The sequence below is a fragment of the Nomascus leucogenys genome, chromosome 18 (assembly GCF_006542625.1).
Source record: "Nomascus leucogenys isolate Asia chromosome 18, Asia_NLE_v1, whole genome shotgun sequence".
NCBI lineage: Eukaryota > Metazoa > Chordata > Mammalia > Primates > Hylobatidae > Nomascus > Nomascus leucogenys.
The window spans coordinates 6,753,997-6,772,859 of NC_044398.1; the positions used below are offsets into that span (position 1 = coordinate 6,753,997).

An 18,863-nucleotide genomic window follows, 5' to 3' on the forward strand; every position below is an offset into this window, starting at 1 on the left:
AGAGCTCTAAATAAAACTTGATATTTTACTAAATATTGTAAAATCCTTTCTTAATGACAAAAATAACTAAAGAATGTTATGGGCCGACTTGTGTTAGGATGAATAAATAACAATACATTTGGTACAGCTTTCACTTTACATTATTCCTGTTTCTTTTTTAGCCTCTCGGAAACCAAGCCCTAAGGGTCTACCAAACAGAAAGGGAGTCCGAGCGGGATTTCGCTCCCAGAGCCTCAATAGAGAGCCACTTTGGAAAGATACTGATCTCGTTACAAAACGGATTCTGTCTGCAAGACTGCTAAAAATCAATGAGTTGCAGAATGAAGTATCTGAACTCCAGGTCAAGTTAGCTGAGCTGCTAAAAGAAAATAAATCTTTGAAAAGGCTTCAGTACAGACAGGAGAAAGCCCTGAATAAGTTTGAAGATGCCGAAAATGAAATCTCACAGCTTATATTTCGTCATAACAATGAGATTACAGCACTCAAAGAACGCTTAAGAAAATCTCAAGAGAAAGAACGGGCAACTGAGAAAAGGGTAAAAGATACAGAAAGTGAACTATTTAGGACAAAATTTTCCTTACAGAAACTGAAAGAGATCTCTGAAGCTAGACACCTACCTGAACGAGATGATTTGGCAAAGAAACTAGTTGCAGCAGAGTTAAAGTTAGATGACACCAAGAGAAGAATTAAGGTACAATTTCTCCAGCTTCTAATTGTACTTTCTTGGGATGTTTCTCATTGGGCATTTAATGTGCTCTCTTAAAATTGCTTATTGCAGTTTGGTATTTGCTTGGAAATGAAAACTATTTTTAGTACTGTTTTCTAAGTAAAAGATTTGGGAAAATTTAGGATTTTATATTTAAGAGGAAGATGCAAAAGATTGTGTACATTAATAAGCTACATGTTGATTGATGGATCATAGTCATTTTGGGAAAATACTTGGTTATCTGATTGTTTCTCTAAAATTGGAAATGACACTGTAATAGCCATAGTATATAAAACTGACCTTTTGAGGTCACTGTGTAAGAAATGCCACATGAACAGTGCCTTCTGTTTTTATATTTATGCACATTATTAAAGATTAATTATAGTACATATTTTTGGACATGGTATGCACCTACTCCCCAGAATGAAAAAAATGTTAAAGGGTGGGTGGGAGACTATTGACTAACTAGTCTGAGAATACAGCAGCTCTTTTAAAAGTATTTCTTTCCTGAATGGAGAGAGGAAAAGAGTCGTATCCCATGACTTTTACACAGGGCACTCAGTTGCCACCTTCTGTATATATATGTATTAAACAGGAGCCCTGAGTCAGGTTCTGTTGCTTGAAATTGACAAGTAGTTTGGAAAGCAAAGGTACGAAAAAGTATGGCAATAATGCTTGCTGTGAGTGTGAGCAAAGGAAGCTCAGAACTACAAATAAATTAGGTTTCTGCAGTGTATTAATTAGATGTGTTTAGTACCTGGCATGTTGTGGTACTTAGTCTATATAATATGCCATGCCCATTATACCATTGCCGTGCCCAGGGACAGGGACTTATTAAATACACACTGTACATCAGTGGCCAGAAAAAGCGCCTATTTTTTTCCTCCAAAATTTGCAATTATTGTCTTCTGTTTCAGTGCACAGAAGATATCCTATTATGTAGATTCCAATAATGATCAGCTCATAGTGCAAAGCAAACAGAAACTATTTTTAAGAGCCACTTACCCATGAAGTAGGGTAGGAGTGGGAACTGAGAACAGTTACCATAAATAACAAATAACTGACATTTTAATTGTTTTTAAAGGGAAGCATAAAATGTGCCACATAATGGATTTTAAAATTATGAAGAGCACAGAATGCTAATTAATAAATATGATAAATAGCTGAGTGTGTTGTATATAAAACTACATATAGAGAGAGAACATGAAATTGCAGTGCATACACACACATATACAACTATATACTGCAGTTTTCTCTTATGTGAGAGGGATTGAAATTGCAGTGCATACACACACATATACAACTATATACTGCAGTTTTCTCTTATGTGGTGGGGAGGGAGAAGAAAGAAGGAATAAGAAATGGGACTAAGCCTGTGGATTCTGAGTTATACATGGAGGTAAATTATGTGACTGCTCACTTGGGAGCATGAAAATCAGTCACCTATCATGTTAAGTCTTTGAAGAGTTAACCATATAGTATCGTCAGTTTTTTTTTCATATTGGAAGTTTTTAAATTTTTTATTTTTAGTTCATTGTAGATTGACATGCAGTTGTAAAAAATATGTAGAATAACTATAATATTACAACCAGGAAATTGGTCATGGGACATAGAATTCATCAACTGCACTCAGCTTTCACTGGTTTTACGTGTGTGTGTATTTAGTTCTGTGCAGTTTTATCACATGTATAGATTCGTGTGAGTACCAACATAGTCAAGATATGGACCAATTCCATCACAAGAATCCCTTGTATTTTACCATTTTACAGCCACAGCTACCTCCTGCCTTCCCCTCACTAACCTATGACATCAGCTAATTTGCTCATTATTTCTCTAATTTTGTCATTTCAAGAATGTTATGTAAATGGAATCACACAGTATCTAACCTTTTGACATTAGCAGATTCCGCTTATACATTCACTCAAATGGTTGCATGTATCAATAGTTCCTTTTTCCCTGAGTATTCCGTGGTATGGATGTACTATGGAGTATTATGGTACATCCTGTTGAAGGACATTTGGTTTGTTTCCAGTTTTGGGCTCTTGACTAATAAAACTGCTGTGACCACTTATGTGCAGATTTTTGTTTGGATATACATTTTAATTTCTCAGGGATATATGCCTGAAAGTGCACTTGCTGGTTTTATGATAAATGTATGTTTGGGGTTGTAAGAAACTGCCATTCCATTCTCTTTTTTTTTTGTATTTTTTTCTTTGTTGTTGTTTTTCCCATTCGTAACAATCATCAGAATATTCTCTTTTCTAAAATAGTGGTATCATTTTTTATTGTCCCGCCAATAGTGTATAAGTGGTCCAGTTTCTCAGCATCCCTGCCAGCATTTGGTGTTAACACTTTTTAAAGTTTTAGCCATCTTGATAAGTATGTAGCATCATCTCATTGTGGTTTTAATTTGCCTTTCCCTAATGGCTAATGATGTTGAGCATCTTTTCATGTGCTTATGTGCCATCTGTAGATCTGTGCATTTCATTCATGTTTTCTGCCCATTTCCTAATTGGATTGTTTGCTTTATCTATTTTTGGAGAATTCTTTATTATAATCCAGATACAAGGTTTTTGTCAGATATGTGGTTTACAAATGTTTTCTCCCATTCTGTAGCTTGTCTTGTCATCCTTTTCACGGTGTCTTTCAGAGGAGAAATTTTTAATTTTGATGTGGTTCAGTTTAGCAGATATATCTCTTATGGATTGTGCTTTGGTGTCAAGTCTAACACGTCACCTATCCCTATTGTCCTTTGCCTGTTTGTCCCAAAGATTTTCTTCTATTTTTTCATCTCCCAGCTTTATCGAGGTATAATTGACAAATAAAAATTGATTATTTTTAAGGTATACCACTTGGTGTTTTATAAAATCGTTATGGTTTTATGTTTTACACCTAAGTCCATGATTCATTTTGAGTTAATTTTGGTATAGAATGTGAGGTTTAGGTTGGGGTTCTTTTTTCTTTTTTTGGCCTATGGTTGTGTAGTTACTCCATCACCATCTGTTAAAAAGATATCCCTCCTTCATTGAATTGCTTTGGCACTTTTGTCAGTTGGGCATATTTTTATGGGTTTATTTCTGTAGTCTCTGTTCTGTTGATCTGTGTGTCTATTCCTTTGTTGTTACTATACACTCTTGATTACATACAGCATCCATAATAAACCTTAACATTAGAGAGACTGATTCCTCATGTTATACCTCATTTTAAACATTTTAACTATTTTAGCTACTCTTGATTCTCTGCCTTTCCACATAAATTTTAGAATAAGCTTGTCTACATCTGCAAACATCTTCCTGGAATTTTTGTAGGAATTGCGTTAAACATGGATCAGTTTGTGGAGAATTGACATCTTTACTGTGTTGAATCTTCCAATTTTGCACATAGTATGTGTCTCCATTTATTTAGGGAATCTGATTTTTTTCATCACTATAATTTTCAGGATACAAATCTGTATATGTTTTAGATTTATACCTAAATATTTTATTTCCTTTGGACCAATTTTAAATGGTCTCAATTCTTACTGAATTAGAAAATTACTTTTGAACTTTTATTTTTGAATGTCAAAGCTTATTTTTGTTGTAAAAGTTATTTTCACAAGGGGTTAAGAATATTTTATGCAAACCAAGGAATGACTTGGTTTTATAAATTTACTCTCAAGTTTTAGAAATACTGGGTTTATCAGCTCTGTACCTCAAAGTTGCATTGGTACATCTAAACTGCTTCATTTCTGCTATAATTGACATTATATTGGAATCAATATTTAAAATGTTAGTATGAACCTACTTTTTTTTTTTTTTTTTTTTTGAGACGGAGTCTCACTCTGTCGCCCAGGCTAGAGTGCAATGACATGATCTCGGCTCACTGCAACCTCCACCTCCTGGGTTCAAGTGATTCTCCTGCCTAAGCCTCCTGAGTAGCTGGGATTACAGGCATGTAATCCACCATGCCCGGCTAATTTTTGTATTTTTCAGTAGAGATGGGATTCACTGTGATGGTCAGGCTGTCCTCAAACTCCTGATCTCAGGTTCTCAGGTGACCCACCCACCTCAGCTTCCCAAAGCACTGGGATTACAGGCGTGAGCCACCACGCCCAGCCATGAACCTACTTCTCTTAACCCAATAATCTCACATCAGCTGTTGTACTATAGTAGCTCTCTTGTTATTTGGGGGAATGGGGGGAGTGTAGCCAGCACAGCCCACCTGAGGGTAATTGTTCTCTACTTTTTAGCCTACTTTTTCATACGTCCTAAACGCAGCCTCTCGTTTTTAACCCATTATGTACATCTTTCATGATCTCAGCAGTCAATCTAGAATCTGAAATATTTACTATTGAGTTTCTTACTTTACTGCAAAATTTAGCATTTGTTTTTGTGCCTCATTTTATTTTTCAAATTTTACTTCAGCCAACACTGTTGATCCTTTCTCTTCTAACTCAGGTATAGTCAAACCACTAAACTGATTAAGGGAAAAAAAACAGAAGCTTGATTGTGATGTTTCATTTTGCAAATTAACTAAAACCCAAGAAAGTCCTGGGTATCCCTTGAAATTACACTAAAATCTTAGTAAAGATCTCTGTTATTGTTAAGTTCTGTGATGTTCTTTAGTAAGGATACTTGTCTATGTGGTGGTTTTTTTTTCTTTTGCTGTAACTTTTTGTTTTATTTTAAGATAAAGCCGGAAATTGTGGCAAGCAGCTTTGTTTATTTGTTTATAGCTTGTCCCATTCCAGGATTTCAGGCCACAACTCATTCTTCTTGCTAGTTGCAATTCCTTCTTAAGTCAGGGTGCGGGGGGCGGGGTGAAGTGTCTTCAGGGTTATCTATAACTAGCTGAGCTGTGAAAATCTTTTCCCCAGAACATCAACCTGTAAGTTGGGCACAGGCTTATTTTGTTCGTTGATGGAAGTGACCGAATGCACAGAATCTTAGTAATTTACAAACGGAGTAGTTTAGAGATGGATAACTGGTTAGAGAGGCAAACAGCCAAAGGTGTCTATGGGGACAACCACCATGACAGTTGTCTGTCCTCCTTCAGAAGTTACAGCCTATCTTGTAAGATGTGGTTTGCTCTGGTTCTGGGCCATAGACCAGGGATGGAGAAATACTTGATGGGATTAAACTTCCTGAGCTCTGTACAAAGGGCAGACAGTTACGTCAGTGTGTATAGTTACTTCCTTACTTAGAGTTGACTTTATACCTTTATTTTGGCTTTTATATCAATAAATTTATTGAATAAAGTCCTGTCAATGTATCAGCCTCAATTTAATATTTTGTCACGCGAGATATCTATTAACTTCCACAGGAATGGCACCAGGTTCAAGAGTCTGAAAAAGAGATCCAGTGCCAGCAAATGAGACATAAGGTTTACTGGGGGTAACTTGCATACGGGGTGGTCCAGTGGTGGTGGGCTGGGCAGTAGAACTGCCACCTCTTGTAGAAAGCATGCAGTTTTTATAGCATTTTCACTTAACCTCCACCCCCTAGCAATCTCCAACTGGCAACTTCTTTTAACCCAAAACAAAGAGTCTGGATTCCCTGTATGGCCAGCATTCCACGGGACAGGCCAGGGACTCAGATGTTCCTCACAGGTAAGGAATGAATCTCTTGGATTGGCCACTGCTTGGAACTCTGAACACACATTCAGGTGTGTCTGCCCTACAGGATCATTCTCAAGGTGTGCTTAAGTTCAGTTACTGCTGTCAGGTGCATCTACCATAGATATACATATGCCAAACAATATTTAAATAAAACCGTAACGGCCGGGCGCGGTGGCTCACGCTTGTAATCCCAGCACTTTGGGAGGCCAAGGCAGGCGGATCACGAGGTCAGGAGATCGAGACCATGGTGAAACCCCATCTCTACTAAAAATACAAAAAAATTAGCCGGGCGTGGTGGCGGGCGCCTGTAGTCCCAGCTGCTCGGAGAGGCTGAGGCAGGAGAATGGCGTGAACCCGGGAGGCGGAGCCTGCAGTGAGCCGAGATTGCGCCACTGCACTCCAGCCTGGGCGACAGAGTGAGACTCCGTCTCAAAAAAAAAAAAAAACCGTAACACGTGTACAGCCTTACTTTTATAGAAGAAAAACATTTTTTAGTTATATAAAGTAGTGATTTTCAAACCTTTGCTCTCAAGACCCCTTTATACTCTTAAAAATTATTGACACCTCCCCCGGCTTTTGTTTATGTATCTTTAGCACATTTGAAATAAAAATTGAGAACATTAAAAAATTTCTCTTAATTCACTTAGTAATAAGCAGCTCATTATATGTTGTAAGATCTTTTAACAAAAAAATCTGTATTTTCCCAAACCAAAAATAAATTACGACGAGAGTGCATAATTTTATATTTTTTAATTTTTTTAATGCCTGGCTTAATAGGGGACAGCTGGGTCCTCGTGTCTGCTTCTGCTTCAATCTGTTGCATTATGTTGTGATTGTTAAGTATGAAGAAAATTGAGCCTCACACAGATGTCTCAAGTAGTTAGAAAATGGAGGAGTATTTTGGTAGCCTTTTCAGGTAACTGGATATTCTTTTTTGGTGTTATGCCAAAGCTTAACAAGTGATTTCTTAATGGTTAGTTGTAGTGTGGAATATGAAACCATATTAATGAGCTTTTTGTATTTGGATACACTAACATTCATTGGTCATCTTTCAACGGGTGTTTTACATCACGCATTGGTCATTTGGAGAATACTCGTTCATTGAGTTATACAGACTTTCCAAACATGTATGTGTTTCAGTGGAGCCTTTGGAAAACTCCATTGTATACTCATGACACAGTATGAGTGAAAATAGCAAATAATATCTTAGTATTATAAAATAGTTTTGACTTTGAAGACCCTCCAAAGTGTCTCAGGGACCTTTAAGGGTTTTCACATTGTTCTTTATGAATCACTGACTTAACATAGACAGTTCTTTGATAGAAACTTCATTAGTAATTCCACTAAAATGCAGTTTCTTTTAGTGACTGCAAGACTGCACCATTTCTTATTGGTCCAGAGACTGGCTTCAAATAGGGGCTGAAAGTAAAGGCATCAATTCTGTCCTAACTTCTTATAAGAAAGACTTACTGTTGGGGTTGTATTCCTGATCAGGGATGCAATAGCAGGTCAGTCATAGCTATGACCAACAATGTATCATAAAGCAAATATCATGAAAGGTAACTATCATAAGAAACCATAATCATGAAATGGGAAACTATCTTCCAAGCATTATGAAAAGATCATAAATGTAATATCATGTACACAATTATTAAAAGGACTCCAGTAAACTATAGGGTACACATTTAGTACATATAAAAATTCAACTCTTTTTAAATTAAGTTGGCACAGAGTGAATTACTTTGTTAGAAAAACAAAGTGAAACTATTAAGACTTTTTTAAAAATTTCTAAAGATTTTGGTGAATGCTTGAGTATCATCATACAGCTCAGTATAACGGAGCTATGAAAGGAAGTTTGAATAAACTTCTTTTAGTAGATTTTACTATAAGATATTGGTATTCAAATTCTCTTGACCCTAGAGCTGCTCTCAAGTAGGTGTATAAGTGTTGCTTGTTGATTGCTTCCATGTAAACCACTTTCAAAAGTAAAAATTGAAATTCTTCCCTTTACTTGCATTATCTTCCCTTTACTCTTCCTAGTTTATCTTCCTAGATACCGCAGTATCTTCCCTTTACTCTTCTTAATTTATTCAGAACTGGAAGTGAACTGTCTAGTATTGGGCCAGGTAGGATCACTTTCCTTTATCTTTCCCTGCTGTATTTTGCTCTAGTGGCTTGGAAGCTGCTCTGAAAGTTTTTCTGCCCTTTCACCCTTCAGAAACCCAAATCCAGAAGCCTGTCTTTGCCTCTCCTACCTGTTCTGCATTTATCTAACAAATGAAGCTAATTAGGACCGAATAATGGTCAAACCAGGTTAGCCCTGTTCTTGTCTAACTCTGAGTTTGTACAGTTCTCCTAACCTCCAGGTTGCAGTCGTTTCATCTGAGAAATTAAACGGAATGATTTCTGAGGTGAAATTCAGTTCTGAAATCTGCTGAGTCTAAATTCATACTTTCAAACCTTTCATATGCAAAAAGTGTTTTTAACATGGTAAATTATATTTATGGCCCCCAATTAAGTCCTTATTATATCTATTATTTAATGTTGGAGAAATGAAAAATTCCTATTGCTGAAAAGAATACTTGCTTAGAAGATAAAATATCATTCATTGAGATTCTGTTACTTTTTATTATATAATCAAAGAACTGCCTAGATTTTATTATTTATGTATATTTTTACCTTTTCTGGAGGGAGAAGATTTATAATGAAATTATGAGATTTTTGATTGAAGGGTAAAGCTTAAAACAGTTTCAGAAAATAAGCTTTGCAGTGTCCTTAGAAACTACCCGTTTAGGTAGAACAACTGTTAAGGCAATTTTATGTTAATATTTAAGGTAACCTTTCTATTGAAAAAGTAATACAAGCACTAAAACAGGGCTTAAAATTCAAATAATACAAAAGGATAGACAATGAAACATCAGTTTCCCTTCTGTGCTATGCTTTGCAAGCCCCTTCCAAAGAAACAGTCACTGTTAAGAAATTGTTGCTCTGTGTGCCATCTCATATCTATATATTAATGTCCATTTTTCATTCTCTTACCGCAGATGGGAGTATACCATACACATTGTTCAATACATTTTTTTCACTGAAAAGTGTATTTTGGCACTTTTTACATATTATCCTGTTATATACATATATTTAGATGGATATGTGTGTGTATTTTTGCACACACACGAAAAAATCAGTCTCATGCTTTTTAAAGACTGCATATTATTCCATTGTGTAGATACATCATAATATGATGAACCCTTTCCTTACTAATGTTAAATTTAAGTTTAGCCTAAAGCTGCCTTCTTTCATATTTTAAGTTTGGCCTAAAAGTTTCTCCATACATAGCGACCAATAATCTAACTGGATATGTAAACAGACTGTTAGCTACTCTTGTACCAGTCACAGAGTTCAGCCAATCACCGGTGGCCAACTATTCAAACTATGTTCAAGAAGTGCAGACACCAAGCTGTAACCAGCCCACCTGTTTATTTACCTCACTTCTGTTTTCTGTATGTCACTTCCCTTTTTCTGTCCATAAATGTTACCTGACCATCTGGCAGCCTTGGAGTCACTCTGAACCTATTCTGGTTCTAGTTGCTGCCCAGTTTGTGAATTGGCTCAAACTCTGCTAATGTGTCTAAAGTTATTCTTTTAACATTAATATATATCTTGGCTTTTGTTTTGAGGTAGTATAAAAGATGAAAAGTGTTAAACATAAGTTTTTATATGTATATGTTAGTATACTAATGGAAAAACCCTGGAAGAGGAAGTCACTGGATCAGTAGAGCATTTTAAAATCATTTTTGGCTATTTGTTAATATCAGGACTCTGAAGAGTGGTACTGGATAATAGTTGTTCTTGGATCAAAGTTAAATTCTTCATTTTGGGAGGATTAAATTGGCCTTTCTTGTGGTTATTATCATTCCAGGAGATTCCAGAGCATTTATATTTTTTGTTTCCCATCCCCTAGGCATTTGCATTTTTATGAAAGCATCTTTAATATAGAAACATTGATGGACTTTGCTAACTTAGTTGAGTTACAAATTATTGGCTTAGAATTCAAGGTCAAATTTAAAAAATTTTAGCTTATATTTTAATTAGACTATTAATTAGACTGTTAATACCTACCCTTTAACCTATTAAGTTCCGAGTGGAACTTTATATACACACACACACACACACACACACACACGTTTCAAATTCTGGTTATACACCATTCCAGCTTTATGATGTGTGATACACCACTTAAATTATTTGAACCTTAGTTTCCAGTCTGTAAAAATTTGCAGGTGATCGTAAACAGGGTTAGGGATAAAGTTCATAATGAGTCTGGCTCAGTGCTTGGTACTTACTGGACACCTAACGTGAGTGGAAAAAGAGAAATATACTGAAAGTACATTAATTAAAGGTAAATACATTAAAGCATGGTAGCATTCTTGAGTTTGAAAGGCCCATGGAAATAATTTAGTGCAGTGGTTTTCAATTTGAGCTCAGTTGACTTCAAGAGTGCTACTGTTTTTTTAAAAAAAGGTTTGAAACTACTGATTTGGTCTATTGGTTTTTCAAATTTTGGCAGTTCTTCACAGGCAACCAGATAAAACTGAATTTTCTGTGGTAGTGATTGAAGAGTTATGTTACAGAGGGGACTTCAGAAACTCACATGCCCAACAACTTGAAGCAACCTCTGAAACATCTCCATGGGGAACTCTCTAGTCCAACTCAAACACTGAACTGTTGAGGAAACTGAGAGATGTTATTTGCCTTCTTCTAGGTCACATAGAATCAGATAGGTCATGGCTGGGTGCAGTGGCTCATGCCTATAATTTCAGAACTTTGGTAGGCCAAGACAGATGGATCAGTTGAGCTCAGAAGTTCAAGACCAGCCTAGCCAACATGTTGAAACCCTGTCTCTACCAAAAATACAAAAATTAGTCATGTGTGGTGGTACACACCTTGTAATCCCAGTTTCTCGGGAGGCCGAGGCAGGAGAATCGCTTGAACCTGGGAAGTGGAGGTTGCAATGAGCCAAGATCATGCCACTGCATTCCAGCCTACACGACAGAGTGAGACTCTGTCTCAAGAAACAAAACAAAACAAAAAAGAATCATATAGGTCACTAGAAGCCCATGTGTGGGAGTAGAATTGCAGTATTCTGTCTTCTGTTGCTCTATTATTTTGTTACCATTTTAGTAAAATCCTTGGAATTTTATCACATTTAAATACTGAGTAATAGGTTCTTCTTATAATAGTATATTTTGTGTTTTGTCATAGTTTTAAATGACAGCAGGAATTAAAATATTATAATTTTGGTTATTTTATCAGCATCTTCTGATAAAATGATCTAAAAACTGTAAAAGATACTAATTGTTCTTTCAAAGTCTGTCATCATGCTAATTCTCTATATGTCATTTGCTGAGCAGAAATCACTTCTAAAATCTGTTTTATTTTTGGTGCTAACTAGTAAATACTGTGGAGTAAAATCTATGTTGGAAGACAAAAGCTCAGGGTAAGGAAAGGCTTAAGACTTTTAAAGAAAACAGATTTCATTAAAGAAAACAGGTTTCATTAGAACAAGAACAAGGTCCATTACTTAGGGCAGACTTGTAATACACAGAGGAAGCATAACTATTGGATTGTGAGTTTGCTTCTATCTTGTCCTGCTCAAAGCAGATGAAGAAATAGTAAGACATAGATAGCTCATTTAAATGAGCTCAGTCTCCAGATTCAGATGAATTATCTTCCAGAGGACTGAAGAACCTTGCAAATGTGATTCCAGGGCCTTTGTCATTGTACTTTGGAGAGTTAGGAAGACTAGGAGAAGTGAAAAAGTGAAAAAAGGCAAGTACCAGTGTTTTCCAAGGTAAACAGAGGTAGGTGTTAGAAATTATCAATCAGTGAGCTTGATGGAAATCTCTACCAGGTTTTTAAATGTTTTGGAAAATATTGCTTACTCAGAACTATTCTTACTTTCTTCCCCCCCACCCCCCTGCTTAGGATTGCTAGAATGGTGCCTGAAAATATGCTATATCTACTATATTCTCCTATGTATACACTATATATTATACATCTGTATTCTATACTACATTCTATACTACATACTATATTGTTTTACTATACAGTTATAGAATATACAGTTATAGAACTCTATATATTATACATAGAGAACTATATAGAACTCTATTATATAGAGAGAACTATATAGAACTCAGTATAGTATATACAGTTATAGAATTCTATAGTTATATAATATAGATGTATATAGTATATGCAATATATTAGTATATAGAATATGCAATATACTATATACAATATAGTATATAACTATATATTGTATCTATTAGCATATAGTAGATATGATACTATATAGTAAATTCAGTAAGGCTTTCATGTTTGTATTTTAATGGAGAAGTATGGACTGGTTGAAAATAGTGTTAGAAAGCTTTACAGTTGGATCAGTAATTGTATGCAGATAAATAAATAGCTGTCAACTTGGAGAGAAGGTTTCTAGGTGGGTGCTTTCAAGTGCTATCTTAGGCTCTGTTCCTTTTAGCATATTTATCAGTGAATTTGATCAGGCTCCTTAACAGCAAGAACAAGTCTTATTTAATTTTTTATTTGCAACGTTTGGCACTCTGGCATAAAATTAGTGTTTCTTAAAAGAATGAATGGATGGATATGTTCTTGACAGGTTCAAAAATAGGAGGCCCAACGAATTTGATGGATGACAAGATCAAGATTGATCCCCCTAGGCTCAAAATCTGGCCTAAAATAAGCAAAATAAAATTTAGTCAGGTTAACTGTTTCACTTCAATGTTTTTCCATCTATTTTATGTGTACACTATGGGGAGCCCTAGGTTAAAAGTAATTGAAGTTAAAACATAATTTTTTAAGTATATGAACCTATAATTGTATGGCCACTTAAAAAATCAGAAGGGAAGAAGTTAACCCACTATGGTGGTACCTTTGTCCTAAGAGGTAATAATAACTCTAATTTTATTGGTCAGATCACATCTAATAACAAGTACCAGATTTTAGGTAACAAACTGACATATGGAGGCAAACAGGATAACCAGGGGGTCAAAAAGCTGACATAAAAGAAACAGTGGACGAAACACAGAATCATAGAAAAGATAAGGAAAAATGTAACTTACTTCATTGTTTAAAGGGCTGTTACATGGAGCAGGAGAAATAGATTTATTTCCTGAGGGCAATACAAACCTAATGGATATTACTAGAAAACTGGTTTCCACTCATTCAAAAGAGCTTCCTAATAATTGGAATTGTCTGATAATGAAACCAGTATCCCTTGCATTATCAAGCTTTCTGCTACCAGAAGTATTTGTGCAGAGATTTCAATGTCTACCTTCTAGGAATACTATTAAAAAAGTATTACTATAAGGTGGACTCGTGACCTGCAGGGTCCTTGCTTAGACAAGGATCTGAATCTTTAGAATTGAGCTATAACAACACTGAACAGATATTAAAACAGCTGACATTGATAGACTTATTTTAACACATGCAATATTGTTATTTAAATCTATAATCCTTTACTAATTAATAAAAAATAAATGAAGGTAAAATAACATCCTTTGTGTTTGCTTGCAAAAATTTTTTTTTTTGTGAGCATAACAAGATTTTATTTTAACCATAAATTTTAATATTTGAGAAAATGCAGACATATTGTTTCTCAGAGCCCATACTGAGTCAGTGTGGAAAACAGCCTTTCTCTGGAGGCAAAATTGCACTGATTAATTTGAATTATAAAGGTAGCATTGCTTACCTTAAGCTAAGACAGCTCAGTGAGACCTGCTGTAGCATTTTTTTTTATTTTTTTATTTTATTTTATTTCATTATTATTATACTTTAAGTTCTAGGGTACATGTGCACAACGTGCAGCTTAGTTACATATGTATACATGTGCCATGTTGGTGTGCTGCACCCATTAACTCATCATTTAGCATTAGGTATATCTCCTAATGCTATCTTTCCCCCCTACCCCTACCCCACAACAGTCCCCAGAGTGTGATGTTCCCCTTCCTGTGTCCATGTGTTCGCATTGTTCAGCTCCCACCTATGAGTGAGAACATGTGGTGTCTGGTTTTTTGTCCTTGCGATAGTTTACTGAGAATGATGGTTTCCAGCTTCACCCATGTCCCTACAAAGGACATGAACTCATCATTTTTTATGGCTGCATAGTATTCCATGGGTGTATATGTGCCACATTTTCTTAATCCAGTCTATCGTTGTTGGACATTTGGGTTGGTTCCAAGTCTTTGCTATTGTGAATAATGCTGCAATAAACATACGTGTGCATGTGTCTTTATAGCAGCATGATTTAACATAGTGTTGGAAGTTCTGGCCAGGGCAGTTAGGCAGGCGAAGGAAATAAAGGGTATTCAATTAGGAAAAGAGGAAGTCAAATTGTCCCTGTTTGCAGATGACATGATTGTATATCTAGAAAACCCCATTGTCTCAGCCCAAAATCTCCTTAAGCTGATAAGCAATTTCAGCAAAGTCTCAGGATACAAAATCAATGTACAAAAATCACAAGCATTCTTATACACCAATAACAGACAAGCAGGGAGCCAAATCCTGAGTGAACTCCCATTCACAATTGCTTCAAAGAGAATAGAATACCTACGAATCCAACTTACAAGGGTCATAAAGGACCTCTTCAAGGAGAACTACAAAACACTGCTCAATGAAATAAAAGAGGATACAAACAAATGGAAGAACATTCCATGCTCATGGGTAGGAAGAATCAATATCGTGAAAATGGCCATACTGCCCAAGGTAATTTATAGATTCAATGCCACCCCCGTCAAGCTACCAATGACTTTCTTCACAGAATTGGAAAAAACTACTTTAAAATTCATATGGAACCAAAAAAGAGCCCGCATCGCCAAGTCAACCCTAAGCCAAAAGAACAAAGCTGGAGGCATCACACTACCTGACTTCAAACTATACTACAAGTCTACAGTAACCAAAACAGCATGGTACTGGTACCAAAACAGAGATATAGACCAATGGAACAGAACTGAGCCCTCAGAAATAACGCCGCATATCTACAACTATCTGATCTTCGACAAACCTAACAAAAACAAGCAATGGGGAAAGGATTCCCTATTTAATAAATGGTGCTGGGAAAACTGGCTAGCTATATGTAGAAAGCTGAAACTGGATCCCTTCCTTACACCTTATACAAAAATTAATTCAAGATGGATTAAAGACTTACATGTTAGACCTAAAACCATGAAAACCCTAGAAGAAAACCTAGGCATTACCATTCAGGACATAGGCATGGGCAAGGACTTCATGTCTAAAACACCAAAAGCAATGGCAACAAAAGCCAAAATTGACAAATGGGATCTAATTAAACTAAAGAGCTTCTGCACAGCAAAAGAAACTACCATCAGAGTGAACAGGCAACCTACAAAATGGGAGAAAATTTTTGCAACCTACTCATCTGACAAAGGGCTAATATCCAGAATCTACAATGAACTCAAACAAATTTACAAGAAAAAAACAAACAACCCCATCAAAAAGTGGGCAAAGGACATGAACAGACACTTCTCAAAAGAAGACATTTATGCAGCCAAAAACACATGAAAAAATGCTCATCATCACTGGCCATCAGAGAAATGCAAATCAAAACCACAATGAGATACCATCTCACACCAGTTATAATGGCCATCATTAAAAAGTCAGGAAACAACAGGTGCTGGAGAGGATGTGGAGAAATAGGAACACCTTTACACTGTTGGTGGGACTGTAAACTAGTTCAACCATTGTGGAAGTCAGTGTGGCGATTCCTCAGGGATCTAGAACTAGAAATACCATTTGACCCAGCCATCCCATTACTGGGTATGTACCCAAAGGACTATAAATCATGCAAAAATTGTTAAATTATGTTAACCCTTTATTTCCATTAACAAGACAATTCTGTGATATGTCCTTTGGAAAAAATGTTAAGTATTTTAAATTTTATTGTATTATTAACATGTTTGTTTAAAGATGTTTTGAAATTTACAGTAAAAGTGGGGAGAAAATATCCATAGTCCTACCAGCCGAAGATAACTACTATTTGCATTTTCTTCTTTATTGATTTAGTTTCTTCAATTTCTTAAAGTACTTCTAATATTTTTTATGAAATATTTTGAATATACAAAAAAAGAGAATATTTAAAACATTCGTGTACCTACTTGATATTTTGCTATTTTTGCTAAAATAAGATCTTACATTGAAGTTTCCCTGTATCTTTTCTTCAAACATCCTTTTTCTACTCTCCTTGCTCAGAAGTAACTACTCTTTTGAAGTTGTAGGATGTATTTTTTCTAAGCATTTTAATTTTTACTTAAACATATTTTAGAAGCTTTTTTTATGAGTAGTACATGTATATATATTTTTAATTAGAGAAAAATTAAAAGATAAAATGAAAACATTCTCATTCTTAGCACTCAGATGTCACCACTTTTAGTGTCTTAGTGTGTATCCTTCTGGATCTTTTTCTGTGAATTTGTGTGTATATTTATGTGTAAGGAAATTTTCTTCTACTACTGGCTTGCTAGGGTTTTTGTTTTAAATCATGGATTGTTTTGAATGTGAAACTACTCTCGTTCTTTGCTTCTTGGGATAGGTGCTGTTTAGTTGTGATGCAATTTTTACACATTGCTGAATTCCTTTTGCTAATATTTGCTTGAGACTTTTGCAACAATATTCATATTTTGGAATGGTGTACAATTTTATTTTTCCACTATTGACATCAAGATTATAAAAAAATCTCATCAAAAATGACATAGAGTTTTTCCTTTCTGTTGTCTTTTACAGATAATCTGTTTCTTAGATTTCACCACTGAAAACTGGATTTAGTCCTCATTTGGGAGTTTGTTTTTGCTTTTTGTTTTTCTTCTACTGAATCTTTTAATTTTTAACAATATTTTTAATTTTTAAAAAATTCCTTCTTAATATTTTAATAGTATTTTTTAGTTTACCATTATTTCTTGCATGTCACCATTGTTCATTATTGTTCCTTCAGGGTTCACTTCCTTTTTTACTGAAATATATGTTTAAGTGAGGGCTTCTGAGTGGCAACACTTTTTAGTAGTTGTCTGAATATATTTTATCTTCACTCTTCAATGATAATTTCACTGGGTCTTGCTGGATTCCAGGTTGACAGTTATTATCATTTGGAACTTGAGTATTTTTTAGCCCTGGTATTTTTTTTTAACATGTTCTCATTGAGTTTAATGGTTTCCTGTTTTGCTCCAAAATATCTAGGGGGGATAGGATTTTTTAAATTAATATTTTATATGGAAATAATTTCAAGCTTACAGAGTTGCAAATCTGAAAACAGTACAAAGAACACTCCTATGCAGTTTACCCAGATTCATCTGTTGCTAACATTTTATCCCATTTGTCTTATAATATGCATGCATGTTCTCTCATGTGGTCTCTCTGACATATGCATATATACACATACTTTTTTTTTTAACTATTTGAGGGTAACTTGCATACATCATGCCCTTTACCCCTAAATGCATCAGTGTGTATTTTTTCAGAATAGGGATTATGCCCTTTATAGAACCGTAGTAAAATTATGGTTATACTATGATTTACACTTATATAATAATTTCTTCTAATCTACTGTCTGTAGTACAATTTTTTTCAGTTGACTTAATCATATCTTTTTTTTTTTTTTTTTTGAGACAGAGTCTCACTCTGTCGCCCACTCTGGAGTGCAGTGGCGCGATCTTGGCTCACTGCAACCTCCACCTCCCGGGTTCAAGCGATTCTCCTGCCTCAGCCTCGTGAGTAACTGGAATTACAGGCACACACCACCACGCCTGGCTAATTTTTGTATTTTCAGTAGAGATGGGGTTTCACCGTGTTGGTCAAGCTGGTCTCAAACTCCTGACCTCGTGATCTGCCTGCCTCAGCCTCCCAAAGTGGGATTACAGGCATGAGCCACCACACCCGGCCATCATCGTATCTTTTATAGTACTTTCTGTTCTCCCGTGGGACCCAGTCTAGGGTCAAGTATTATACTGAATTGTCCAGTTTTCTAGCCTCCTTTTATCTGGAACATTTCCACATACTGTTGTTGTTTTATTTATGACATTCACATTTTTTGAAGCATACAGCCGCATACCCCTTTTCATTTAATAGAATATCCTTAACTTCGTATTTCTCTTACGTTTCGTCGTGTATAGATGGGGTTTTTGTATTTTTGGTGAGAATACTGAATAGGTGATATTATTTTCCTTCTTAAGGTATCACATCTGGAGCCACATGATGTCTCCTGACCTTCACTAGTAATGTTAATTTTGATCTGCTAGCCAAAGTGTTGCTCAGCTTGTCTAACGTTTATACATTAACTGTTCTTCCTCTTATAGTGAAATCAATAAGCAGTCTATTCTGCCTTAAGAATATGTGAATATCTTTGTTCCTCATCAAAATTTAGCATCTGTTGATGACTCTTTTCTGATCCGTTATTTATCATGATGCTCTTTCCAACTTCATCTCTCATTGTATCTTCAATTCTGGAAAATTCTTAACATTTTTGCTTGTTTT

General features: G+C 35.5%; 1 protein-coding gene across 2 annotated transcripts in view; it reads left to right on the top strand.

Moving 5' to 3' along the window:
- Positions 1–18,863, top strand: part of LCA5 (lebercilin LCA5) — a 54,200-nt gene that overhangs the window by 23,339 nt on the left and 11,998 nt on the right. For both annotated transcript variants that reach the window (XM_003258264.2, XM_030798911.1), the window contains exon 3: positions 162–691. In XM_003258264.2, the coding sequence (XP_003258312.1) occupies positions 162–691 (530 nt within the window). The remainder of the gene's footprint in view (positions 1–161; positions 692–18,863) is intronic.